The sequence below is a fragment of the Populus trichocarpa genome, chromosome 6 (genome assembly GCF_000002775.5).
Source record: "Populus trichocarpa isolate Nisqually-1 chromosome 6, P.trichocarpa_v4.1, whole genome shotgun sequence".
Lineage (NCBI taxonomy): Eukaryota > Viridiplantae > Streptophyta > Magnoliopsida > Malpighiales > Salicaceae > Populus > Populus trichocarpa.
The window spans coordinates 23,536,939-23,564,173 of NC_037290.2; the positions used below are offsets into that span (position 1 = coordinate 23,536,939).

General features: G+C 33.3%; 3 protein-coding genes across 4 annotated transcripts; 1 reads left to right on the forward strand and 2 right to left on the reverse strand.

Annotated features, from left to right (window-relative positions):
- Positions 1 to 2,314: 2,314 nt before the first annotated feature.
- LOC7462271 (aspartyl protease family protein At5g10770) lies at positions 2,315 to 4,577 on the reverse strand. 2 transcript variants are annotated; one of them, XM_052454080.1, is made up of 3 exons: positions 4,286 to 4,577; positions 3,701 to 4,123; positions 2,315 to 3,498 (listed from the first exon to the last, which is right to left on the reverse strand). In XM_052454080.1, exons 1-3 carry the CDS (start codon positions 4,458 to 4,460, stop codon positions 2,678 to 2,680), a joined length of 1,419 nt encoding a protein of 472 aa, XP_052310040.1. In that variant the 5' UTR covers positions 4,461 to 4,577; the 3' UTR covers positions 2,315 to 2,677. The 2 variants fall into 2 exon arrangements, with proteins under 2 accessions (XP_052310040.1, XP_002309515.2); XM_002309479.4 differs by having other exon boundaries at positions 2,315 to 3,501; positions 4,286 to 4,575.
- Positions 4,578 to 15,245: 10,668 nt separating this feature from the next.
- LOC7462272 (probable protein phosphatase 2C 72) lies at positions 15,246 to 17,163 on the forward strand. The gene is made up of 5 exons (XM_002308543.4): positions 15,246 to 15,651; positions 15,740 to 16,060; positions 16,191 to 16,308; positions 16,421 to 16,644; positions 16,745 to 17,163. Exons 1-5 carry the CDS (start codon positions 15,478 to 15,480, stop codon positions 16,919 to 16,921), a joined length of 1,014 nt encoding a protein of 337 aa, XP_002308579.1. The 5' UTR covers positions 15,246 to 15,477; the 3' UTR covers positions 16,922 to 17,163.
- A 359-nt stretch (positions 17,164 to 17,522) lies between these two features.
- LOC7470719 (uncharacterized) lies at positions 17,523 to 20,799 on the reverse strand. The gene is made up of 5 exons (XM_024602948.2): positions 20,644 to 20,799; positions 20,197 to 20,489; positions 19,922 to 20,027; positions 18,453 to 18,596; positions 17,523 to 18,089 (listed from the first exon to the last, which is right to left on the reverse strand). The coding sequence occupies exons 2-5, from the start codon at positions 20,487 to 20,489 to the stop codon at positions 17,835 to 17,837; spliced, it is 798 nt and encodes a 265-aa protein (XP_024458716.1). The 5' UTR covers positions 20,644 to 20,799; the 3' UTR covers positions 17,523 to 17,834.
- Positions 20,800 to 27,235: the final 6,436 nt, after the last annotated feature.

Genomic DNA, 27,235 nt, shown 5'->3' on the forward strand with positions numbered 1-27,235 from the left:
AGGTCATACAGGAATTAATGGTTTGTTTTCGTGTTATGATTTATTTTTTAATATTTTTTAAAAAATATTAAATTGATATTTTTAAAAATTTATTTAAATGATTTTGATAATTCAATATTAAAAATAAAAATAATTAAAAATAAAAAATATTTTAATATATTTTTAATTAAAAAATATTTTAAAAAGTATACAATATCAAAATATTAAACACACTTAGAGCATGTTTATTTTTACATTTTAAAAGTATTTTTAAAAAAATTTAAAATTTAAAATTTTTTTATTCACTTCAAATTAATATTTTTTTGATGTTTTTATATCATTTTGAGGAACTGATATCAAAAATTAATTTTTTAAAAAATTAGTTCAATATATTTTTAAGCAAAACACACTTTAAAAAAAAATCCAAAATTAAATGTCTACGAAAGTGATTTTAAATAATTAGAATCGTTCTCTAGCCAATCAACGGATAAAGCAGGCAAATACATGGAAACTTTATTTCCACAAAATTAATTTATGTGGAAAAAAAACAGATGGAGTAAGGATCACCCTACTCCTTTTTGGATAAAAGTTGATTACAGGAAAGACTTGAAACTATTGAAAGTCAATACACGGCATTTCTCAATTATTGTTGATCATACAAGCTCCATCATCATTGTCTCGAGGGCTATTATAATTTGAAAAAATATTAAATTAACTTTTTAAGAATTTTAATATGATTTTAATGCACTAATATTAAAAAAAAAACATTGTTTTAATAACTTTTCAATTAAAAATATTTTTACTTCCAAGTCTTCCACATTTACATGCAAAACCAAAAAAGAAGGCATATAACCATCTAGGTGGTGGTCCAGTGATAAAAGCTTGGGACCAAGAGGTTTGCTTCCTCTGTAGTCTCAGGTTTGAGCCCTGTGATTGCTCATATGATGGCCACTGGAGGCTTACATGGTCGGGATTAGTCGAGGTGCGCGCAAACTGGCCCGAACACTCACATTAAACTAAAAAAAAAAAACATATATATGTCTTGTACAAAGTCAAGGATTACGCGTGTAAGAGCAGAAAGAACGTTTACTTCCAAGTCTTCCACATTTCTTGATTGAAGTTTTAGCAATGAGTCTTCCACCTCTTTTTTTCAACAACTAGAAATAAATATTCTTGCATTCAGATGAGACTTTAAATAGATTAGATAGAAGCACAAAATCCAACCGGACTTGCACTCGAACTCGAAAACATTTTATTGCTATTGGTTTGGAGCTAACTCCATCGAGATTCATGTCCATATCTTAATTAGTTACAACTACCGAGGGAAAATCCAATCCTTTCTTTTTTACGATCAATAAAGACTACAGTACAAGTCCTTGGCTGAGCATCTCCGAAGATTGCAAATGGATCATCCAATGCTGCAAATGCAAGACAATCAACCTTCGAACTAGGTAAAGAAGAATATTTGGAAAAGATAAAAAGGGAGCGGTCTAGCCCTACGATACTGGACTCTCCGCGCGCGTGTATCATGCTCTTTTTTTTTTTTAATAAAATTTCCTTAAATTATCAAAGATAGAGAGACCTAGAAGTCCTATATTCACATGTAGCTGCAAAACTGTCCGAAATTCCAAGCTTCTAGTCCTACTTTTTAGACTCCAGGAAAAAAAAAACATGTTGATTATTGACTTATATTACAGCAAAAAGGATTACACTCCCAAATCTCATTCCAAGCTTCTAGTCATTTTACAACCCTCTGGTTGTGATCACGCTAATTAATGTTATAACTAAACAGCTAAAACAAAAACAGAAATGGATTCCTAAAGCATCTTTTAGAAATTAATGCCAAAAATATTATTTTAATCTCGAATGCTTTTCACATCTTATTATAAGATTTATTTTCTCATTTTGAAGAACACAATCATATATTTCATTGCCACATATATTTCATTCTTAACCCCAATATTTGAGTTCTCGGGGATAACGCTTCACTTGTTCAAAAAATCAGGAACCTATTAGAAAACCAGTGGATTGTCCAGCTTCAACAAGTTTATTGAGAGGCGGTCGATCTATAATTTTGGCATACATTCGTAAGCAAAGTTGATTAAGAATTGCTCATCTATAATTTTTTATATATATAAAATAAAGCGATAACTAAACTTCAATAATTTACCCATATAGAATGATTTGAACTATATTTGTGTGTCTAGTATAATGCATCGAATCTCATAAAAACTTCAAAGTTAAATATACTTAAACTAGAGCAGTACTAGGATATGAATGATCTCCTAAAAATCATCGTATACATTAACCCGCATGCTTACGAAGCATGTTTAAATTTAGGCTAAAAATGATTACTTTAATTGATTTCAAACTTCAATTCCAGGGAAAATTTAAGCTTAAAACACTCTTACTTATAAATTCTACCACATATATGAGTCATCTCCTAGCCCTCTTTTCAGCTAGAATTCTTTTCTGGTAATTCTTTTACAAAGCAAAGCAGCAAAGAAAGGAATCCCAGATCCTTTGTAGAGATTATTTGCCAGACATATGTTGTATGCAATCTTTCTTCTTTAGCTACACACACCTTCTTGTATGCCCTATAAATTTCATTGCAGCTCATATCCACATATAAGTTGATCACCCATGCATTTATTTATTAATTATACGGAGCTAATTACTGGAGATTCTTTTTGCAATTTTAGTTACAACCACTGGGGGCAAACCCTACCCTTCCTTTTGCATCATCATAGACCACTTGATAAGTCTTCTGCTGAGTATTTCCAAAAATTGCTGCCTTAACATCATCACCATTTCCTGCGAAAGCTAGACAAACCTTCTTCAATCCATTCACCGGATACAAAATCCCTGACACGTCAATATCCATCTCGACTCCGCCTTTGAAGGACACACCGACCTTGGGTATTTTAATCGTTTCATTTTTACTAAAATCATAGCACGTATCGAAAATAGAATACCCATCTGTGGAAGGATAATCTGTCATCAATTTTTGAAATGCTGAGCTGAGCGCGGAGTATGCTGTCGAAGGCAGTCTTGTGATGACCGTGCCAGAGTCGATAACGGTTCCAGATGTAGAGAAAATTGATGCGTCTATCGATAGTTTGTTCCCTCCGACACTAAGTTCGGTTATGTCCAGGCCATAAAAAGGCGTGGATTTGAAGTCTTCAGACAACGGAGTGAATTTCACAGTCTTAGAGACTTGTCCGCCGAAACTGAGGTAACCTTTTGAGCTGGAGGATGCTGGTAGGCAATAAGAGAAGAGCTTTTTGTATTTTTGAGCAGTTTGTGATGGTAAGGATAACTTGGTTCGACCAAGACCTAGCAAACCGGCTGCTCCTCTGAATAGGCCACTGTTTTGTTGGCCGCATCCAAATAAGAAGTTCTTGAACACGTTTGATGATGAAAGGGTTAATGTTTCTGTGGCGAAAAACCCAATGGAGTAGGAGCCGTCTCCATATTGGACTTGGTAAAGGCATGTCGGAGAAGAACAACTCTCTCCGCCTTCTGCATATATAATAGGCAAACATAGCTATAATAGCATAACACTAAAATGTGGGCAATATAGTTAAAAGAATTGCTACAATAAAATTAACTTTTTGGGCAATCTTTGAGAACCATACCAACATTTTGAGGAAAATGCCATTAACAAATACATTTTATAAACTTGCAATATCTAAAATCGAGAAGTTCTCAGAATATTTACCTGTGTCGAGTAATTTGCAAAATGCCGAGGAACACGAAATATTTTTGTATGATGTTGACTTGGTAGGATCTAGCCTTGGCTCCTTCTGTTTATAGCAAGTCTTCGCACATGGTTCACATTGAGTCCAAGTGAGGTCGCTGCCAGTATCGAATATGAGCGTAAATTCCTTTTTTGGTGTGCCAAGTCCCACAGTAACAGCATAATCACCAGAACCGATGGATGCACCAGACTGGACCGGCAATGTAGCCTGTTTCTCTTGGAAAACACCATGACTTGAGAGCCTAGCATGAATTGAGTCCACTCGGTGTCGGTCTCGAAGGAGGATTTCCATGTTAGAAGGAGCATTAGCTGCTTTTTCTTGATTTAATACCTGAATGCATGGGCCACTCCTGTGCACTACTTCCAGGGATAAACTGTTGGAAACTGAAATGCATAAACCTTGAATTAGTGTGATTATATAAAAATCAAACAATTAAATATTTGCAATTAAACCAATATATTTTTTTTTTGATGAAAATTAAACCAATATATATATATATATAATCAACATAAATCAAGATATGATTGTTCAAATGGAGATTAAACCTTTAAAAGTTTGGTTGCAAGCTGTTGATGGCAGAAGAGATTTGACTTTAATAATATGTAGATAGCCTTTCGTAATCTCATCTTCTCCAACTGCATGCCCCTTATTCAAATAGCACAAAAGAAGAAAAGCATTGACAAAAAATGTAAGAGAGATGGAAGAAATGGGGGTGACCATTGGAAACAAGTAGTTCTTCTCTTAATTGTGTCTCCACAACTTATAAGCTCATAGGGGCCTTATATACTATAAACCATAAGCTATGGATGATGAACAATATACAAATCATGAAGAGTGATCTAATCAAATGTGATGATCAACTAAATAAATGGAAGTCTTGTCTTCATTATCAGCAATAGACCGTGTTTTTTCTTCGTACACCACTTTAGCTTCATTGTGCAATAGACCGTGTTTAGAACGTTTAGAAACGCGGTGTAAACTGTAATTTTTAAAAATTCAATTATTTTTTTTATAAAAATTAATTTTTTTTTGTATGTTTTGAATCGTTTTAAAAAATAAAAAAATATTATTTTAATATATTTCAACACAAAAAACATTTTAAAAAGTAAATCGCAATTACATTCTCAAAACAACACGTGCACAGACTGTGTTTTTTATTCGTCCACCACTTATTAGCTCCATCGTGGGTGACAAGTCTACGCCAATAATAGCTTTTCTAGTTTCATTATATATCCACCTCCTTAAATGTATTTACTAAACCTTACCACCACCGAAGTATATATATATTTATATAGACCCTTCTCTAGTGTTGCTATGACTAAACAAACAGATTTTAACTATCTAATGTCTAAGCTCTGGTAACCAATAAAATGGAAGCTTCACTCGTATTTGAAATTGTGGGTTCGAAATAAATAGAATAATATTGAGTGAAATGATAGTTTAAAGCTACACATCATGAAGAAAAGAAAAGATAAATATATAATCTAATAAATTTTAGAGAAAGAAAAATACATTTATATATTAAACCAAGTGTGACAAGTGCGCCACTAGCATCCCATTTCATGAATGTACGTGGATGGAGGGAGTCCTGTACTTTTTATTTATTACTTTATCTCTTTTGTTGTAATCTGAATTTTTACTTCTATTTTTGTATATGTCTTGAAAAAAAAAAACATTCAAAAAAATATATTGATAGGATCCTTTAGGCGAAGTTGCGTGGAAGTTTTTCTCTCAAGTTGCCGAGTCCAATTGTCAAATGGTTCAAATCAAACTGGACCAGCTTCTCATAAAGAATTGATAGGATCCTTAAAATAAAAAAACATTAGAAGATATGCATGTTTACATCTATCAATCAAATTATTTTTCATGATTTTTTATAAATTAATATTTTTTAGTATTTTTAGATCATTTTTATATGTTAATATTAAAAATAAATTTTAAAAAATAAAAAAATATATTATTTTAATATATTTCATAACAAAAAAAATACTTTAAAAAATAAATAATCACTATTACATTACGAAACAACCATTAAACAGTAAATGTGACCCTTTGAAGACGTTTATGGCTGACAATAATTTGTTTGCAATTTCTAACATGACAAGTCATGTTAGAAACTTTATTCGCAATCAACGGATTAAAGCAGGCAAATACATGGAAACTTTATTTCCACAAAATAAATTTACGTGGAAAAAGCAGATGGAGACGAGGATCACGTTGCTCCTTTTTGGATAAAAGTTGATTACAGGAAAGACTTGAAACTATTGAAAGTCGGTACACGGCATTTCTCAATTGTTGTTGATCATACAAGCTCCATCGCCGAGGGCTACTATAATTTGGATTTTCCATGATGGACATGGATTATTGTAACTAGAATATTGATGTATCTAGAGTTTATAAAGACATAAAACAAGATACATAAAAAAAAAAAAATAGAGTTTATTTTTATATAAAGTTTATAAAACCATGTAACAAGATACATAGAGAAATAAAATAAAATAAATTATAGAAAATATTCTTGATTATCTTCTTCGATTGGAGTATTGAAATAATTTCTTGATTGCTCAAAATTATTGAATTCCTTAATATCCTATATCCAAACTTTATTTGTTTTTTAAAAAAAAATTAAAATTTTTTTTTGCTTGAAAAAATATTAAATTAATTTTTTAAGATTTTTAAAATGATTTTGATACACTAATATTAAAAAAAACAAAAAAAAAACATTGTTTTAATAACTTTTCAATTAAAAAATTAACATGCAAAACCGAAAAAGAACGTTTACATGCAAAACCGAAAAAGAAGGCAAATATATATGTCCTGTACAAAGTCAAGGATTACGCGTGTAAGAGCAGACAAGAACGTTTACTTCCAAGTCTTCCACATTTCTTGATTGAAGTCACTGGAACCTACCAAGCCAAGCATTTGCCCGCTTGACGGTCGGAGCGCTCCTTTATGATATGAAGAAGAAGCGTGTATATTTTTTTTTTTAATTTAACATGGGTGTTCAGGTTAGCTTGCGTGCACCTGGACTAATCCCACGAGCTCTGAAGTTAACGACCATGTAAGCCTCCAGTGACCATCATATAAGCAACTACAGGGCTTGAACCTGAGACCACAGAAAGAGCAAATCTCTTAGTTTCAAGCTCTTACCACTGGCCACCACCTAGATAATTGAAGCGTGTATATCTTTTTATCTATGCTTGGCTGGTGGAATAGATGATTGCATTTTTTAGATAAAAGCTGGCGATGACTTGTCAACTCAATCGAGATCGATCGCTTTCAAGTGTTTTTTGTTTCCCTCCCGAAAGAAAATTGGAAAGAAGAAAGAAGGCGCAACACTTTCACTGCCCGTCGCCTTGAAAGAATTCACACGCGGGCACCAGCTTTGCCAAAATAAGGAGAGATCTGCTGCTCACTGCTCACGAAAACATTCGACCTATACTAGTCAAGTCGTCCGCGTATCTTTCTGATCTCCTTATGGCCGGGACAAAGGGTCGCGATCCCGCGAGGGTACCAATGGGTCTAGCCCTACGATACTGGACTCTCCGCGCGCGTGTATCATGATTTTCTTAAAATAAAATTTCCTTAAATTATCAAAGATAGAGAGACCTCGAAGTCCCTATATTCACATGTAGCTGCAAAACTGTCCGAAATTCCAAGCTTCTAGTCTTACTTTAGACTCCAGGAAAAAAAATACATGTTGATTATTGACTTATATTACAGAAAAAAGGATTACAGTCCCAGATCTCATTCCAAGCTTCTAGTCATTTTACAACCCTCTGGTTGTGATCGAGCTAATTATGTTATATCTAAACAGCTAAAACAAAAACAGAAATGGATTCCTAAAGCATCTTTTAGAAATTAATGCCAAAAATATTATTTTAATCTCGAATGCTTTTCACATCTTATTATAAGATTTATTTTCTCATTTTGAAGAATACAATCATATATTTCATTGCTACATATATTTTATTCTTAATCCCAATTGAGTTCTCGGGGATAACGCTTCACTTGTTCAAAAAATCAGGAACCTATTAGCAAACGAGTGGATTCTTAAACCTTACCACCACCGAAGTATATATATTTATATAGACCCTTCTCTGGTGTTGCTATGACTAAACAAACAGATTTTAACTATCTAATGTCTAAGCTCTGGTATCCAATAAAATGGAAGCTTCACTCGTATTTAAAATTATAGGTTCGAAATAAATAGAATAATATTGAGTGAAATGATAGTTTAAAGCTACACATCATGAACAAAAAATATATATATATATAATCTAATAAATTTTAATGAAAGAAAAATATATTTCCAAGGGTGACAAGTGCTCCACTAGCATCCCATTTTATGAATATAGATGGAGGGAGTCCTATACTTTTTGTTCATTACTGATCTCTTTTGTTGTAATCTGAATTTTTACTTGTATTTTTATATATGTTTTGAAAAAATAGAAAACATTCAAAAAATATATTTTCAGTAGTTTAGTTGATTTTAATAATCTTATTATTTTCTTTTTCTATTTAATATTTGTGTGTCAAAAATTCTTGAAAACCATAAAAAAAAATACAAAAATAACTGGGGTTTGAAATTGGGCCAATAATTGAGCATCATAGATGAAAAAATTGAGTTTCAGAATTTTCTAAGCTGTAATCGAGGTTTTAATTGGAGAGAAAATTTAAAAAACGGTTTAATTTGAATTAATTTGACTAAGATTAAAAGAAACTTGAAACTAAGGATGATTCTGAAACAAATATAAAAGTTGGAAGTCAATTAAAGGCCTAATTAAAATAATAATTTGAATTTAAGAGTTAGATTTATTAAAATTTCATAACTTGAGGAACTAAGAATGAGTTTGTAATAAGTAGTTAAATATGGAGGTCTAAATTGAATCAATTAGAGACACAATCAAAGAAAAAATTGAGATTAAAGGATTTTAGATAACCAAAGACTAATTGGAAAGATCAATTAATTCAATTTAGGGTTTAAATTAAAAAAAAATTCAAAATTAAACATCTTAATGGAAACATTTTAAAGCCAAGGACTGTCATGAAAAGGAAAAAACATTTTGAGGACCAATTAAATCTGTTTACATAACTTCATTTCGATCCTATTTTTTTTAATCTAATTAATTCAATCCAATTTATTTCAATTGAACTGATTTAATTCAATTCAGTCCCAAATTAACTCATTTCAATTTGTCTTTAATTAATTCAATTTAGTCCAAATTAATCAATTAATTAAACCATATTTTCAACTATCAATTTCAAAATCTTTTTATTATTAAAACTCAGTTTCAACCTCCCAATTATAGCCAAATTATCCCAACAATTAAACCTAGAATCACAATCCCTTAATTTTAGCTTTTCAAATCCTAAACATTCAGCCAAAATTCCAGCTTCAAAAATCCCTTGATCACAACCCAAATTATTTTACATGATTTAGCATTGTAAAAAAATATATTGTTTTTGCATGCATTTTGGACCTAATAGCAAGTTTATCAAGCCCATTAAAAGGCCAAATAAATTAGTTTATTGGGTCTACATACTAAAAAAATAAAAACACAAATGTTTTCTTTTCAAAAAAAAATGAATAAATAAATAATGATAAAAATTCTCAACTCACAAGATTTTTTTAACAAAAGTGCCAAAACCTATTTTTATTACTCCTGGGGTCTAAAGTCCAATTCTTTTAATCTATATGGGTACAATGCTTATTTTTTTAGCAAGTTCAATTTAATCTCCCTTTTTAAGATCATTTTTTAATGAGTCTTTATCATAGAGATCGATGTCAAAATTTTTAAAATAAGTAAAAATTAAAATTAAGAATAAGGATAATTAATGGCAATCACAAAATCAATTTAGGAGAAAAGCATGTAATAATGGTAACCTTTCATGAGAAATAATACTGTAAGGGTAATGTCATTTTTTCTTTAAATATAAATAATCCTCTTATCTGAATATTTGGAATAATGTATATTTTAATATCCTTAATTTTCTCTAATTATTAGGTGATAACTTTTAATTTTTTCACCTTGCTGTGCTGTGATGTCCACCGAGATGCGGCCCATATCAAGGAAGTTTCTTTAAGCATGCCAATTTACCTAAACAAGGATAAATTAAACCAAGTTTTGAGCTCTTTTTAATGGGAGACTAATGTTTTACAAAATCGAGATAATAGGCCCGACTAAATTTGCCGGTTGTTGTTGGACTGGGTTTCTCTTTAGATACTAAACACCCTTTTAATCCAAAAGATAATCAGAGGAGGTTAATGGACAAATAGCCACCCTGGAGTGGGCTGGGGAGGTGGAGATGGTGGCGGCACTGCCACCCTGAGCCCAAAAGACAATCGGAGTTTGTTACCTAGGTTAATAAACAAATAGCCTCCCCTGAGCCTAGACCCAATACTTATTATGAACGATATGTATTTCGTTGGATCCAATTCCGCTAACATGTAAATGGCCCGCACGTGACATGCCTCTTTTATTTGTTCAAAATGATATTTTGTATGAGATTAGCAATTTAGTAGAGTAATTATTAAATTAATGGTATAAGAGTTAGTTTTCAAGGATGTTTGTTGGATTAATAAGTTGAAGGGTAAATTAGCAGTGGAGAGAGAGAGATAATTGTAATATCATTAATGATTAGAGAGAGAGAGAAATTAAGATTATTTAAGGCCCGTTTGTTTACTGGAAAGTAGTTTCTTTTTGGAAAGTAAATTCCGGGAAAGTATTTTCTGATGTTTGGTAGTGTAATGGAAAATAAGTTGGAAAACATTTTCCAGTGTTTGGTTATGTCATGGAAAATAAATTGAAAAATAACTTATTAATGTTTTATTTTCTTCAAGTTTATTAAAATAATGAGGAACAAATCTTACAAATTAAAAAGTTGAATGAGAATGAAATTGAAAAAAAAAATATAATTTCATAAATTATCTCAAATAAAATAAATAATAATCAAAATAATAGAGATCAAATCTAAAAAATTAAAAAAAAATAAAAGGTGAATAAATTAAAATAATAATAATTTACATTTCATAAATTATTTCAAATAAAATAAGTAACAATAAAAAAAATGAGGACCAAATTTGATAGATAAAAAATTTCAATAAAAAAATGATAAGAAAAAAGCAAATAGCAATTATAAAAATAAGGACCAAAATTAATATAAAAATTAAATTTTAAGAGATGGAATTGAAAAATAAATATTCAAAACAAATTATATATAGCAATCAAAAGTTTGAGGATCAAATTTGATATAATCAGCAAATAATGACATTTCTAAATTTTTCACAACTTCCAAAAAATGTTTTCCACCCAAATTTTTCAGGAAAATACTTTCCTGAAAACCAAGCCAAAATTTTTTTTGACTGGAAAGTGTTTTCCGTTGACCAACTTTTCTAATGACAAACAAACACAGGAAAGTTTGGAAAGTGGTTTTCCGGAAACCACTTTCTGAAAAACAAACACAGCCAAAAGGGAAAATATTTTCCTGAAAACCAAACCAAATTTTTCTTTGATTGGAAAGTGTTTTTCGTTGACCGGAAAGTGTTTTCCGTTGACCAACTTTTCTAATGGCAAACAAATACAGGAAAGTTTGGAAAGTGGTTTCCCGTAAAGTGAATTCCGAGAAACAAACATGGCCTAAGTGTCTTTTAATGTAAAAAGTAAGTGAGAGAGAAAAACGAAATAATAAAACTTGGAAGTTAAAATTCAACCCCATTATGGTGTTTGGTAGAGGGTAAAAAAATAAAATTAAATTGCTACATGGGCAATTGTTATAATAACATTTTTTAAGGTTGTCAAGGTTTATTTTCTAAAATACTTGATGTATTAAGAAACCAGAGGATAACATGCTGAGAGGGAATTAGTTAAGATATTAGTAATAATCGGAGAAAAAGAAATTAAAAAAAAATTCAAGAGAGGGAATATAAATTAAAGAATTGAGGGTTAAAGTTTACCCTAACTTTAACCCCACTTTTACCCATTTCAAGGATAAATTTTACCCTCGTTTATAAAGTCTCCCTGCCTTTTTTTTCACTAAACATTCTTAAGTTGTACAAGAGTCCCCATAAAATTTAACCTGTGACAAAAAAGGAATCAAACAAGCTTGTTTGGTAGAAGGATGGTTTTTTAACCCTTATCATCCCTGTACTATATGTATTTTCAAGGTTAATAATGTTAAAAAAAAAAATTGAACCCCAAAACTTAAGCTTGTAAATAAGATTTTAATATATAATTTATATTATTTTTCAATATCTCTACTCAAATAAAAGTTATTTAGGTTTAAAACTTGTATAGGTTCATATTACTTTGTGCTTAAATTTTATTAAATAAATAAGGATAATAAAATTTAAACTCGTGACTATTTGGTTATAAAGCTCGAAACTAATTTAACCAAAAAAAACTTAAAATATATATATATATATCGATTCTTATTAGCGTTTGAGAATAAAAGGAGGAGGCACCATGTTCCTCGATGGAAAATAAAGAGCTGAAGCATTGTGAATGGAGTTGAAATTCTTGACAAGATGGCATGGTTACATACGATAAGAAAGCAGAAGGCATTCGGTGGACGCACCGAATTATTCAAGGTCATTGAACATGCGGTGTCAAGTGCGCTGTAAAATGTTTGGCACCAAAAGGATATTGCATCTTAGGGTTGCTGCCGTAAGCGTCATCATGGCATGGTCGGTCGGTCGCTCGAGTGGATTGGATGGCGTTAGGGTCTTCTCTCTAGAGATCACAAGAGGCGACCTTTCTTGTAGCACAGAAGAATCACAAAATTATATGATTCGGTGATTCATACCTTAATCTGTATGTTTGTACTTCTGATATTTTCTAGCTCGACCATTGATTAATTGTGAAGAAAAGGGGTCCCGTGCTTTCATTAAATTTCCAAGAATCAAGTTTTTTACGCACACACACCCAACTAAAAAACCTATAAATCATCATAGAATTTCACTGTTTATATATTTTTTTATATATATTTTTCCCATTTCCTTTCTTTCTTATTTAATATTATTTTCTATAATTTCATCCTTAAACTTTTATCACAATTATCCGGATTGATTATGAATTGATCAAGTCGACTAGATCATTTCAAAATAACTTTCACATGGTTTTATTTTAGATTATTAGGGCAAGAGATTTTTTTCCTTTCAATTTCATCATTTTTTTTTTAATTTCATCCTTACATCTTTTGTACCGGTTGACTAGGTTACCTTTGTATCAGCTAAATTGACTGAGCTATGTTGGGGCAACTCCCACTAGGCTAGTTAATAAATTAGGTCGGAAGGTTTCTTATGTCAATCTCATCTTTATACCGTTTTTATCGATCAGACAAAATGTTTTTGGACTGAACAAGTTAATTAGATTACATTGAGATAATTCTCATATAATTTAATTTTAAACTTATACTAAATAAAAATCATTTTTTGAGCTACCTAGCCATATAAATAAATAACACTCAGCATAACACGGGATTCAAATTTAGCTTTTTTTTTTTTTTTCCGGTCGAGCTTGATCATGATGTCAAAGTAAAAGTGAAGGTGCTATTCAATCACAGCACCACCACATGAATTGGAAAGCTTTCGATACATTTCATCTAATCACTTGTCATTTCATTAGGGGCTAAGGTTTTTCTCATTGTAAAAGGAATGATAGCCTCAAATGTCGCTAGCATTTGTATTTCTAGTGTTGTTTACCCTTCTTAATAAGTTCCTGCTTCCAGCTAAAAAGGATTTTATACTCAAGAAATTCCCTCCACCCACTCCTCCTTTCATCAATGGCTCCAAAAGCACATGGTATTTTCCCAGCTCCCAATCACGTAAGAGTTAAAATATTGGTTGCCCAACGGCACAACATTATTGGGAGTAGAACCCACGATTTAATAAGCTACCATATACCTGCCCCAAATCACAAGTCAACTTCGATTATCTCTTGCAATCAACACCGCCAATTTATCCTCGATGAATGACGTTGAAGAAAGTCCCCACTCTCTACGGCCATGATTGTTTGATTAACCTTCACGACGTGCATGGCTCGTGTGACGGGTCCCTGCTCTATTTCTCCATGCTTGCTTCAAGGCATTAAAAAGCATAATTCCACTCTATAAAACCAGGATTATCATGGCTCTAGCTTGATAGGGTGACCAGCTGTTTGAATCTCTCGATGAACCTGTCTAAACTGTCAGATGACTTGTAACTAACTCCATGGATTCAAGCTTTTAAATTAGGGCAACAAGTTGGTCAAGGGTCAGCTCCCATCTCTTTTTTTCAACTCTTGCTCTGGCGAGGGACCGAACATTCATTTATTTTCTCTTTTTAAGTAATGTATCCTGACACGAGGAGGGCACACTGTGTAGATTTCCACCAGTTGAGAGCATGGATGGGTCCCAGCCTTCTTGTCATGATGTTCGAAATTTTCTTAATTTTCTGATAAATCCATGTCCCAGACAAATCTGATTGCTCGGACAGTGGAAAAGGATGGAAAAACTTTGGCAATGGCTTGTTAATTTAGTTGGTAGAATTATTTGATGTTATCCCAACTTTTCTGAATTGATTTGGCACGACATCTCTGCAGCTTCATCCAATTGTATCGCCCAATTTCAATTAATTATCGTCTCAATTCAAAAAAATTAAATATGTTAGCTAAGGTTGTAAAATATAATTTATAATAATTTATAATATTTTTCTTTTTAAAGCTTGAAATTACTAGTATTATTTTTTATTATTAATTAAAAAATAAAATAAAAATGATGAGATTTAAACCTATAACCATAGATTCTAATAAAGTATCAAATAATTATCTCAATCCAAAAATTTAAGTTATTATATGAGGTTTCAAAATATGATTTATATTATTTTTTAACGAGTAACACAAATAATTTTTTTTAAAAAAAATTAAACATCTAGCTCACTAAAATATGATTTCAAGTTTTACTAGGGGTGTATAATATTATTTAGAGCTTGTTTGGTACTTTATAGATATTGCTTTTTAGAGTATCTTTGTCTTGATAATGTATTGAAATAATTTTTTTATATTTTTTAGAATTTATTTTTATATTAATATACTAAATCAATCTAAAAAAATAAAAAATTTTAATTTGAAAAAAATATCATCTTTTTACATAATCGCTTTTCAACTGAAAAAAAAAAAACGGTGCCTTTAATCTTTTCCTTCAGATTCACCATTTGGGTAAAGATTAAAGAATAGTTTCGCACTTGAGGGTCTAACTGCTGTGGTCAATCGTGTGACTTGTTCCGTTCCCGTCCCGGGTTCGACCCTCTATGTGCACGTCTGTCATCCCTGTGGTGCCTTACCTGCTCCTGGGCTTGCAGGGTGTCCAGTGGGCCGTGGGGAATAGTCGTGGTGCGCGTAAGCTGGCCCGGACACCCCACGTAAATAAAAAAAAAAAAAAAAGAATAGTCTCATACAGGAAATAGAGTGTATTAAAACATTAATCTTAAAAGACTACACCTCACATGGCCATTTTAAAGCGAGTCTTGTGGTCTAAAATAAGACCCAACATTAAAAAACAGCGAATTATTGAGGTAGCTTGTGCTCTCAGCTCGCTGGGAGCCACTCTAAGCTTTATAGATAATTAGTGTTGAGCTGACAGGCGCATTCTTGGGTTCCTTAAATTCATGATTTCGGAGGCTATTCTATTATATTCACAAGTCATTGGACTTGTAATAAGTTGGCAAGAGAAATTAGAAAAAACTTGTGCAAGTTGAGAGATGGGAATCTGCATATCCTCTGCATCTTCTGAGATACACCAGGCAGATGATGGCCTTGAAAATGTCATGCATGTCCAAGAAGATATTGTTTCTCATGGAATTGAGAAGCGTGGTTCTCTTTACTCTAAAGAAGGAAGCAAGGGAGTAAACCAAGATGCTGCTGTTGTTCACCAGGTTGGTTCATGCTATTTATTCTTCACTAGATTTCACCCTTTGTTGTTTGAAGTCTTGTTGCTGATTGGAACTTGCTCTTCTTACGAAGGGCTATGGAATGGAACATGGAGCTTTCTGTGGAGTTTTTGATGGGCATGGAAAGAATGGTCACATAGTGAGCAGGACTGTGAGAAATAGGTTGCCATCACTCTTGCTAAATCAGAAGAACGCTCTAGAAAAGATAAAGACCGTTAGAGATCACAACAATGAGAAAGCAGATGGTGGTTTAGCACCGTTACCAAGTGAAAGTTTTCATAAATGGAAAGAGGCATGTATTTGTGCCTTCAAGGTGATGGACAAGGAGATCAAGCTTCAAGAAGGTCTAGACTGCTCTTGCAGTGGAACCACTGCAGTAGTTGTCGTGAGACAGGTAAGAAAGCAAGCTATTTTGAGCATACAAATCCTCTTGAATCAATCTTTTCCTTTTCATATGTAAAGGAAAGGATGTTTATTTATCTATTTTCTCATTGTTTTGTTTGTTATTTGGAAAATGAAAACAGGGTGAAGATCTTATTATAGCTAATCTTGGAGACTCGAGGGCTGTGTTGGGCAGAACCAATGATCAGAAAGGAATCATGCCTGTTCAATTAACTACAGATTTGAAGCCTGGAGTACCAAGTAGGACATCCTTCCTTCTCAATTAAAAGGCAGAGTTGCAACAACTTTTAATGGTAATATGGAAATTGATCCCCGCACTCAATTTTTAAAACCGGGTCATCTTATAATTCAGGTGAAGCAAGAAGAATAAGGCAATGTAATGGCAGAGTACTTGCACTAAAGGAAGAGCCACACGTCCATCGAGTCTGGCTACCACATGAAGATTCTCCAGGCTTAGCCATGTCTCGAGCTTTTGGAGACTTTCTGCTAAAAAACCATGGAATAATTGCATTACCAGACATCTCTTATCACCGAGTAACTTCCAAGGATCAGTTCATTATCCTCGCATCAGACGGGGTAAGCAACTGCCTCAACACATAGATGAGTAGAATCCAATTTTTATTGCAAAGGTGAAGTGATAATTACTGGTTTGTGTTACTTGTCTCGTGTTACTTAGGTGTGGGATGTGCTTAGCAACAAGGAAGTGGTATCCATCGTTTCGGCGGCAGATAGTGAACAGGCAGCAGCAAAGGCTGTGGTGGAGGCTGCTACAGCTGCGTGGAAAAGGAAGTTTACTTCTTCGAAAGTAGATGATTGCACGGTGGTTTGCCTCTTCCTACAAACGAGAAAATAGCAGTCTGACTTCATCTTTTAGCCTGTCTTGTAATAGTTGAGCACAGCCTCTTCTCTTTTTGCTGCAGCTTATGTTCATAATGTTGTGATACTGTCAGCTATTTTCAGATTTCTCATTGAGAAACATAGAAGTCCCCAATGATAAAGAGTCCCATTTAGTGTGTACAGGTGAGCACGGGAATTGTTGAAAATGCCTAGAGATTTTATAATAATCAACAAAACAACAGTTTAACACTTTGAGAACCTAAAGTGTTAAAAGTATCAAACGATTGCAGGCTCGAATTAAGCCCCAAAGAAATCGAAAATCACATGCCTTTATTTATCAATCTCATCCCAGCGCTTTTTTATGTGGGACCAGAATGTTTCCGTCCACACAGTCATAAGAGGTCCTGCGTAAAAATGGGTTCAACTTACAAGAGTGTAAATTTAACAGCCTGATTGTTTTTTATTTTTAAAAATATTTAATTTTTTCACTTCAAATTATTATTTTTTAATATTTTTAAATTAATATCAAATTTAATTTTTTAAAAATAAAAAAATATTATTTTAATATATTTTTAAATAAAAAATACTTTAAAAACAACTGCTACATACCCCATAAATCAGCAGTACCAACTTCGACCGAGGAATCCTCATTTATATTTTAGAGTTAAGAGGGCACCTTTAATATGAACAATGAAAGAAAAGGGCAATGCATCCATCGCAGTAAGATTAATTTTCTTTTTTAATGGATGAAGAAGCGAGGACAATCTATGTTCAAGAAGTAACACAGTTGCACGTTAAAAATGGACTGCCTGCTGAAACTCTCCTTTCAAAAACTGGAAAAAGATCCTGTCAAGTCTCAAGTGTATTTCTGTATCCCCACATAGCCGAGTGCAAAACTGCTGCCAAGCCCCACATTCATGCTTCAGAAATCATGCTTCATCATTTTTCAAATCATCTCCAAGCAAGTCGTCATATGAAACAGGTACTCTGATCCTCTCATGCACAGATTTGCGCTTCTCATCAGCACTGGACTGTTCATGCTGATACTGAGGTGCTAGCTCTTTTTGAGAACTATCTGGTACGCTGACTGGTGTGTCATCAATGAATCCAGAGGCAGCTATTTGAGAGGAACACTCGTTGTTTTGCTCCGGTGCTCGCCGAATAGGTTGTTGCCTAAATTGCTTCTGCAAAGGGGGGTCCAGATAATACAGATTGTTAGTATTCAAAACAAAGACATAATGCAACACAAGTAGAGGTATAGTGTGATACAAAGATGGCAACAGATACAGTGATTAATGATTAAACTTATACATGGTTGTGTTAAAACAAAGACATAATGCAACACAAGTAGAGGTACAGTGTAATACAAAGATCAGCAACATGCATTGAAGCGACCACAGATACAGTGATGAAAATTTAAACTTATACATGGTTGTGTTTTCACCGACAAACAGGCATCAACCCAAAAGTTGCCTACTTGTTGGGGCATATGACAAAACAATAGTTCATTAATCAAATGCATTTACGGGAACACAATAGTTACCCACCTCAAATTCCTTTGCTTTTTTCATAATCTCTTTGTAGGCCATTGGTTCTCTTGTTTTCATGATATTCCATAATATCCCACCACCTGTTCGAAAGCGTCTGCCATCAACCGTCATCTGCCCTCCACAGGACTGAATTGCATACACCTGAAACTTCCATTTTAGAATGCATGTCCAAAAAGAAAAATCTAAACGGAACACACAGAAACATAGCAAACACTTGGTAAAGGGAGTGGGAAGAGAGAGAGGAAAAGGCAGTAGTTAATATAAAACCATGCTTTCAAGAGGCAATATAAAAGATGGCACAATGCATTAAGAATGCAAAGCAAGAAATTAGCAGCAAAGAAAATTAACCGTGAAAATAAGAAAATCATTCAAGGAATTAATATTTGCCAACAACCAAAAAGCTGGACAGCAGCATAGAAAATACCTTAAACAACCATCATTTACTAATGAGAGCAACAACGCCATCAGTTATAGCCACAAAGTTGTAAAAAACTACTCAAAGAACAAGGATTTAAGAACTTATTATGCATGTCTATATGATATCCTTCACATAAAAAGCACATGTAACCCAGTTTAAAGAGCATGAAAAAGGCACTGTCAAGAGTGGGGGAAACATCGTTCTAATTTTTCAAATAACATTGGGGAGGTTTAAATATTGAAGTGGAGGCTGTGGTGGAGGCTGCTACAATCTCAAAACGCAGACCAGTCAATAAAAAAATTAAAAAAAATTATATCAACCTACATAAAGAGAAAATGATCATGAAGTGGTTCAGCCAAGTTATATCTCATCTCAGAGCACACAATTTGAAACAGCAAATGGCTTTGACAACGAAAATCTGCAAGGGTAGGGAAACAATATTCAATGTCAGATTTTACGGAAGGCTTTAAATAGAATGGATGAGCATTGATGGCTCAAGGCCAATCCAGAATCATGTGAACCCAAATTCTCACCTTTCCTGTCAAGCAGCAAGTACAACTTGCTTGCCCATTACCAAAATGAATGGTGGTTTGTTTCAAGATAATAACCCTATTTGAAAAGAAAAAAAATTGAAGCAGATCTAAGCAGTAGGTTTGCATCATCATCAGAAAGCACAATTGTGATGTCTAGACTCATCATGAGAAATAGCCAGTCCACATATAGAGAGACTTCCTAATCAAAGACTGCAGGGCAGGTAAAAAAAATTGATTCACCAAGCACAAGGAGGGCAGCTCAACGGTAAAATATGAAATGCAACATCAGTCATCATGATACATAAACTTCAAAGACACTTGTCTATTGGGTATCTCAAAACATAACAGAAACACAGACCAGCATACACGGGAATGGTATCTACTCCACGATTCTGAGAAGAAAGGATCATCAGGAAAGCACAAATTGCACAGCTTAATTTCATTCGCACGGGACATCATTCTTACTGATCAAACAATAAACAAATAATCTTTTTAGGTGAATAAAGGAACATCACCTCTTTCACGAGATCACTTAATGCAGAAACCCCCAAACAACCTACAGCAGTATATACCATGTAGGATTTCTTCTCTTTCAAACGTCTACATGTATCTAACACAAACCTGCAAAGCAAAACAGCATTAGACCTAAAATCACGTAATATCTATCAAATTAGTAACACATTAAAAGTAATTCACCATTATTTTTTAAGACAACAGAACCAAACTAAAATTCCTTCATCTAACATAAGACCAAAACAGTTTATAAAATCAATGTGATGAAAGAATTTACTTGTTCACGTCAGTAAAACTAGACCCAGGACCACCTCCTCCCCTCTTCTTGCTCTTCCTCTTCTTTTTATTACCGCCGCGCCGCCGCCTCTGGCTTTTACTTTGAGGCTCTGCGTTTCCAACATTCTCACCAGCACCATCGTGACTGCCATTGTTCAATCCTAAATCAGTATGTGAATTGTCGTCCACCACAAACTCTCCTTCTTCCACATCAACCATATCAACATCTTCTAAGTTGTCATCGTCATCATCATCATCGAGAATTGCCTCCAATATATTCTCTCCTTCCTCCATCTAAAAAAATTTAAAAGAAAAAAAAATCAGAATTTGTAAGAGTTTGGAATTAAATTAAATACTTAAACCCTAAAAAAAAACTAGAATAATTATCAGATAAATAAATGGAGATTAGAGAGGCAACGAGATATTAAAAAAAGAAAAAAAAGCTAACCTTTCGAATAATTTTATGCAGGTAACGGAGATGTCGTATCGCGGTTTGAGCTTAGGAATGCTGCTGCGTTTTGTGGGGTTCCAGGGTTTTTAGAGTGAAGAACTGTGACGTTACAAGTCGGCTTGCCTGGCTGGAAGGGGATTTATAAGCTATGGCTATTTCAGACTTTTCAAGATTTTGTGGGTTGGGTTTTAGTTGGCCCATAAAGAGATCGGCCCCGTATACGACATTATGTGGGCTGAGAGCTTCTGTAATGGGCCTTCCGTCGTTACCTTGCTTAGATGCTTAGAGCCTGGATCAGTGAGTGGCAATGGCATAAATTTCCTCATGCTTTCAAGTTCATTACTAGCATTTGTTTTGCTCAGTGACTAAAACGACGAGATTTCGGGAGGAAAAAAAAAAGACACGGGCTCTATGATGTTGCTTTGCTTGCACGGGAGGCGAAAGCTCGTCCAACCGCCCGACATGACAAACTTGTGATCAAATGAAAATCATGGCAGCTACTTTTTTTGTAGTGAAAGACAGAGAGATCAGTCAACTAGGCTCTCTGAGGCTGATTTTTTATTGGGTTTTACCTTATGACGAGGAAGCATGGCGGTAAATTGTGGGTGTGTGAAAAAGCTGTTCGCTGCACACTGGATGAATACAAATTTTAGGCCTGCTTATTGTCCGAATCCTTGACGGGCATCCCCTTTAACTCTCCGTATTTCAGGTTGCTTCCTTCCCACTGGGCTAGAGGAGTTTTTTTCCTAAGTTGTTTGGCAGGAAGGTTGAAATAAAATGTATGTACAAACTTATCACCGTACTGTGTTTTGAGGGATGGGGACAAAAGAAAAGAAAAATATGATGTTGGTCTAAGAGTACTTTTTTTAAAAAATATATGTATTTTTTTTGTTTTTACGATATTTCTTTTATATTTTCAAATTATTTTGATATATTAATATAAATTTTTTAAAAAATAATATATATATATATATATATATATATATATATATTTATGCAATTTCAAATAAAAAATACTTTAACTAAAAATCACTACTATAATATCAATCAGACTATAAGTTTTCAACTGGTTAAGCTCATTAACATACTTTTTCATGTGTTAAAAAAGTAGGTTGAGAAACTTAGACAAACTAAGCCTTAAATCTCCCAAGTTTTTTCAAGAGATATTGTTTTAGTTTTGAACTCACGCAATCGAAGTTGATTTTATAATGAAAAATCATTTATTAAAAAAGAAGAAGGTGATGTCTAAGATTTATAAATTGTACAGGCTTTCAATTGCTGATCAATTTGAAATATTAATTTTTTATACTGGCATCATAAAAAAAAAAAAAAAAGGAAAGGAAATGATATCTCATCCTCGATGAATCGGAATCTTGATATCCATTCACTTGTCTCTCCTCATAAAAGTTGAGATTCTTGAGAAGGAAAGAAGCAACTGGATCCATTCATTTTCAGACGTTGGTCCACCGCCCGCAACTTGGATCCCGACTCCAATGATTTACGAGACATCAGCCGTGACGAAAGAAGCAAGAAAAAGTTCTGGACACTCCCTCTCCTTGTTTTACGTAAATAAACAAATGATATCTTGTAACACGCAACGTTGAAAATCGCAATTATATCATTTACTCCGAGAGGTGACACGACAACTGCTACCTGGCACCGAAAGCAATATCAAACTCGGAGCATAAAAAAAAATATTAAGTTCCTGCTGAGATGAGGAAAATGATGCCGAAAAGAACTGAATTAAAATAAGCACACTGCTTCTCTGTGGCACTTCCTATGTGTAATCCCCTCTTCCACAGAAGGATTTGGCCAGGAGAGAAGAGGAGGCTCAAGAGAGGAACCCTTCTTAGCGAGGTAATAAGCAGAAGCATTAGCTTCGTGAACCCTGAACAGAAGGCCTAAAATAACGTTAATCAGCTTCCATAACACAAAGCATCACTGTCCGAGAGGATGTCTATTAAAAAGCCAGGGAAAACAGACGAAAGGAGCAGTGAGGATGGAAAAGGAGATCGGGTAGTGTGAGGAAGATGTTCCTTCTTGCATCAAAATCACTTGCATCTGTAATATTCAGTTTTGTCTGCTTGCTAGTTATTGATACTAATAGATTCCATGCCAGCCTCCATCACTGCTAAGGATCAGACAGCTGGGGTCCTCAAGCGCGCAGACCATGTCGTCAATCAACTAATTCGGTTGAGAGATATTTCCATCTACAGCTGCTTTCGTGAATTAGGCCCATAAAATTAGTTGCTTGAAAGGTAGCTTGGAATTAGCCCTTTAGACTCTCTAATTGGTTCATTGATTAACACCCTTCCTAGCTCTCTGAACCAACTATTTTTTATTAAAATATTATCATTTTATTTTAAAATATAAAAATTATTGGTGTCCCATCACAAAAGTAAAAACTCAACTTGATAAACTAAATTTTACTCTATTAATACTCTATCTAATCCAGCTAAAACCCAACACAATGATTTTGGTTAATTTTCTTGGAGAGCCGGTTAAAGTCAAGGATCGATTGAGTAACGATTTAAAATTCTATTTAAAAAATAAAATGTATTTATCAATTATATTTTATAAAATAAAAATTACTTCTATTTAAAAAAGATTCGAAATACAAAATGAAAATGGTATAAAAACTTCCTTGACAACTATACATTATTAAAAAAAAATTATATATTTCTTTAATATTTTTTTTAAAATTATTTATAGTTTTTTTCAGGCCATTTAATTTAAGCGGGCTGAGGTTTATTTTCCAGTAAAGCTTTCTACGGGGATGAGAAGGATTTATGGACTCTGAAGACAAACAGCCTCGAAGAAATAAAAAAGAAACACGAAAGAGGGAAATCACGAGGAGAATCAGAACTAAAATCCATTGGGATAGCACCACATTATCAGAAAATATATATATATATAAAAAAAAAAATTAGCAATCTCATCTCATCGTCTATGTTATTGATCTACATAAATAAACTAAAAAAAAGAAAAACAATATAAATTAGCAATCATCCAGTAATTCAACAGACAAGACTTCTCCACCTAACAACCACTCAAAATACAAATCTCCTTCTTCTCGGAAACCGCCACGACAAGCGCCGCCGGCATCGTGATTTTTCTTCCCATTGCTCTCTTAGGTGTTTCTGTCGGAACGTTCTGCGGATGCCATCGGAGGTTTCAAGGTTTTTCCGTCCGGGGGAAGCCGGTGATGATAATAGAGATGATGATTCTACTGGGACTGGATGAGCCGTCCTGGTTGCTGGATCCAATGGAAACAGGAATTACAGGCACCAGGTGATAATTGATCTCTAATTTTATTTTTTATTTCACATCATCTACAAATTTTTAGTATCTGTTTGTTTTTTGTTTTTTTGGTAAAATTAAACAAATGAATCGGAAAGGAATATCTAGTCTCCAGTAGGACCAGCGCATTTATGCTTCTGATTTTGAATAATAACTACCATTTACTTGTTTTAATAATAATAAAAAAAAATACTTTACTTATTTGATAATTAAGGCACTTGAATCTTCTATAAAAGAACGCCCACAATATTTTCAGCAGCGTGCGATGAGAAATGTGCTGTAATTATGATCATTTTGGGGGGGAAGTTATTACACAGTAACCTTTTTTAAAATGTAATTCTAAATAAAAGTGCATAACTCGCACGCACTAGAAAAAGAAAAAAAAAATAAAGGGTGCAACAGCATTTCCTATTTCATGGCAGAATAATCTTAAAAAGCAAGGGTATCTTGCATGGTTATTAAACCCGAACCGGCCCCGTGGATCGAACCGGGACCCGGCCGATCCGGGACTTGGACCGGTTCAGGTTTGTTAAAAGACCGGCTGGTGCGACCCATGACCCGGGCGAACCCGGACGAGACTCGGTTTTTTTTTCCCTTTTCAAATGTGGTTTCTGTCCTTCATCCTCCCTTCTTATTTCATCATCTTCTCTACAATGAGTTGTTGTTAGCAGCAGTAGAGAGGAAAGGAGAGTGAGGGACGCTGTCGTTGGAGGTTGGTCGAAGGAGAGGTTGGTCGGGCTGGTCTCCTGTGTCAGTGGGCGGCGGTTCTGGTTTGGCCAAGAGATGGAGACGGGTGGGAAAGAAGAAGGAGGGGCTCTCTAGTTTTGGCCAAAAAACCAGGGGGATGACTGAGAGAGGGATGAGGGAAGTTGTGGCCGGGGTCTTCATCCCATGCTGCTTGACAGAATGCCTTCTAGAACGAGAGTGAAGAAATAAGGGAAGAGAATGTCTTTTATCTTCTAATTTTTTATAGTCAGTCGCCCATGGCAGTTGTTTTGGCCAAGCAAAAAGGGAAGCTGTGGTTGGTTTTGGGAGAGGCTGATTTTAGGAGAGAAAATCTAAAAGCAAGGGGCGGCGACGGCTTGTTGTTTTATTTGGTAGAGACAGGGAAAAGTTTAGGTTTTGTGTGTCTTTCCTTCAAAAATTTTAGTTGACCAGGAAATATATTAATTTGCAACGTGAGGCATTCCCCATAGCTTTTGGAGCCATTTGGCTAGGAAAGGTAAATTACAAAGTTGTGGGAATATTAATTTTCTTAGGTGTTGTCAACAGCTTTCAAAAGAAAGAAAAATGAGTGAATTTCCGAGTTGATCCGGGTTGACCCGGGTTAATCCATAAAACCCGAGACCCGGCCTCTTGACCGGGTCAACCCCCGGGCTGAGTTTAATAACTATGGTATCTTGTTTTAAGTAATTTTCTCCTTTCATGCACAGCGGTCAAACCTAGATAACGTTCCGTGAAATCTAGGATTCCGTGTTTTTAAGTTAAATTAGATAAGATATTTATATAATAAAACTTAATTAATCCTACTAAATCGGATTAATTTGGTCTAATTTAGTGGAATCAACACTAAAAAAAGTGATGTAGATTTAACAATATTAAAAAATTAATTCAATGATTCAAGCTCTTATTTGATTTGGGTCTAATAACTATGATTTTTGTTGTACTTGATTAATATTTCTACTTGAAAAATGTAATATGTTCAAAAAATTATTAAATTTTATTAAGTTTGAAAAAAAACCCTTAATTTTCTTAGATTAAAATTCAATTATGTTAGGATTGAATTGAAATGGTTAAGAACTCGTTTGTTATTGTTGTAATGATTGCTTTTAAAAATATTTTTTATTTTAAAATATAGTTAAATAATATTTTTTTATATTTTAATTTTAGCAAGTCAAAACGATTTAAAAATATATTTTTTTAAAAAAAAACAAATAGTCATTAAGGCCCTGTTTGTTTTTGTGTTTTAAAAGCCTTTTTGAAAAAAATTAATTTTTATTTATTTTTTTATTTGCTTTAAATTAATATATTTTTAGTGTTTTTTGATCATTTTGATGTGTTAATATCAAAATAATTTTTAAAAAATAAAAAATATATTATTTTAATAATTTTTTTTATAAAATAATTATAACCACAATCCCAAATATGTAAATAACCATTAGTCAGTCATACCTTACGCAGTTACACTACGTTGCTCCAAACATGTCACCGGATTCTAGTGCTCCCAGGGAGGGTATGAATCAAGGAAATACTATCAGTAGCTAAGTTGCTAGATCGAGTCATGCCGTGGGTTTTTCAATAAATGACATATTTAGATATTAAAGTATTTAAAGTATTGGTTAGATAGTCAAGAACTCAACATTAGAATTAAAAATAAATTACTGAGTTTTTTGTACGAATTATATTAGATGTATCTTTAAAATTGTTCTAAAAAAACTAATATTGATTAACACGAAAATTAATCCAAAAAATCCTTCTCTTTAAATAAAAAAAACTTCAATAACATGTTTATCTTCAATTTATCACATTAATATTGCAAGTTTTGATGCCAGCACATGCAAAATCATCAACAAATATGTTTTAGCCTAATAATACATTGTCTAACAATGCGGTCCAATTATGTTTTTAAATTTTATAATATCTTTTAGCTTCAAATTAATTGTTTTTAGTGTTTTTATATTATTTTGACGTGTTAATGTCAAAAATAAATTTTTAAAAAAATATTATTTTGATATATTTTTAAATAAAAAACAACACTTATCATACTACTGAAAATATTTAAATACATATATCAAACAATTAGAAACAAACTATTATAAACTAGCAACTCCTCACCGCGCCATGAAATTCCCAACAACACAAATAATGCAAGTGTTTTTAATACTGTGATAATTTTAACTATTAATGTATAAAAAAGTGATTAAAAATATTTATAAATTATAGTTTTTAATGAAAATTTAAGAAATTTTCTTAAATTGATTCGTGTAAATATTCAATGTGTATTAATTAATCAAATATGATCATACTCTTGAAGGCAAAACGCACCCCACCTCTTCCCTCCACTTCTATTTTGAAGCAAAGCATTTTACAACATTAACTTTTTTATTGATGTAAAGACTAAAAGCGAGAGGTGCATAGCACCTTCCAATGAGAGTACTTTGCTTTACCGACAATGGCCCCACAAGTTTTCCACTCACCCAAGCAACTAACTCCTTTCTTACCATCACCTACCATTCATCTCTTACTTCATCACCTACCATTCATCACAGGACCTTCCATCACAAGCATG

Bases quoted from the DNA above. Each gene is read 5' to 3' on its own strand.
- LOC7470719 (XM_024602948.2), bottom strand. From the start codon at position 20,489: ATGGAGGAAGGAGAGAATATATTGGAGGCAATTCTCGATGATGATGAT. The intron at 20,028-20,196 runs GTAAATTCTTTC...TTTGCTTTGCAG, and splicing joins AGTTTTACTGACGTGAACAA to GTTTGTGTTAGATACATGTA. The intron at 18,597-19,921 runs GTGATGTTCCTT...TGGAAGTTTCAG, and splicing joins TAAGTGATCTCGTGAAAGAG to GTGTATGCAATTCAGTCCTG.
- LOC7462271 (XM_002309479.4), bottom strand. From the start codon at position 4,460: ATGGTCACCCCCATTTCTTCCATCTCTCTTACATTTTTTGTCAATGCT. The intron at 4,124-4,285 runs GTTTAATCTCCA...TATGCATTTCAG, and splicing joins TTGCAACCAAACTTTTAAAG to TTTCCAACAGTTTATCCCTG. The intron at 3,502-3,700 runs GTAAATATTCTG...TTATATATGCAG, and splicing joins TTGCAAATTACTCGACACAG to AAGGCGGAGAGAGTTGTTCT.
- LOC7462272 (XM_002308543.4), top strand. From the start codon at position 15,478: ATGGGAATCTGCATATCCTCTGCATCTTCTGAGATACACCAGGCAGAT. The intron at 16,061-16,190 runs GTAAGAAAGCAA...AAATGAAAACAG, and splicing joins CAGTAGTTGTCGTGAGACAG to GGTGAAGATCTTATTATAGC. The intron at 16,309-16,420 runs GTAGGACATCCT...CTTATAATTCAG, and splicing joins TTTGAAGCCTGGAGTACCAA to GTGAAGCAAGAAGAATAAGG.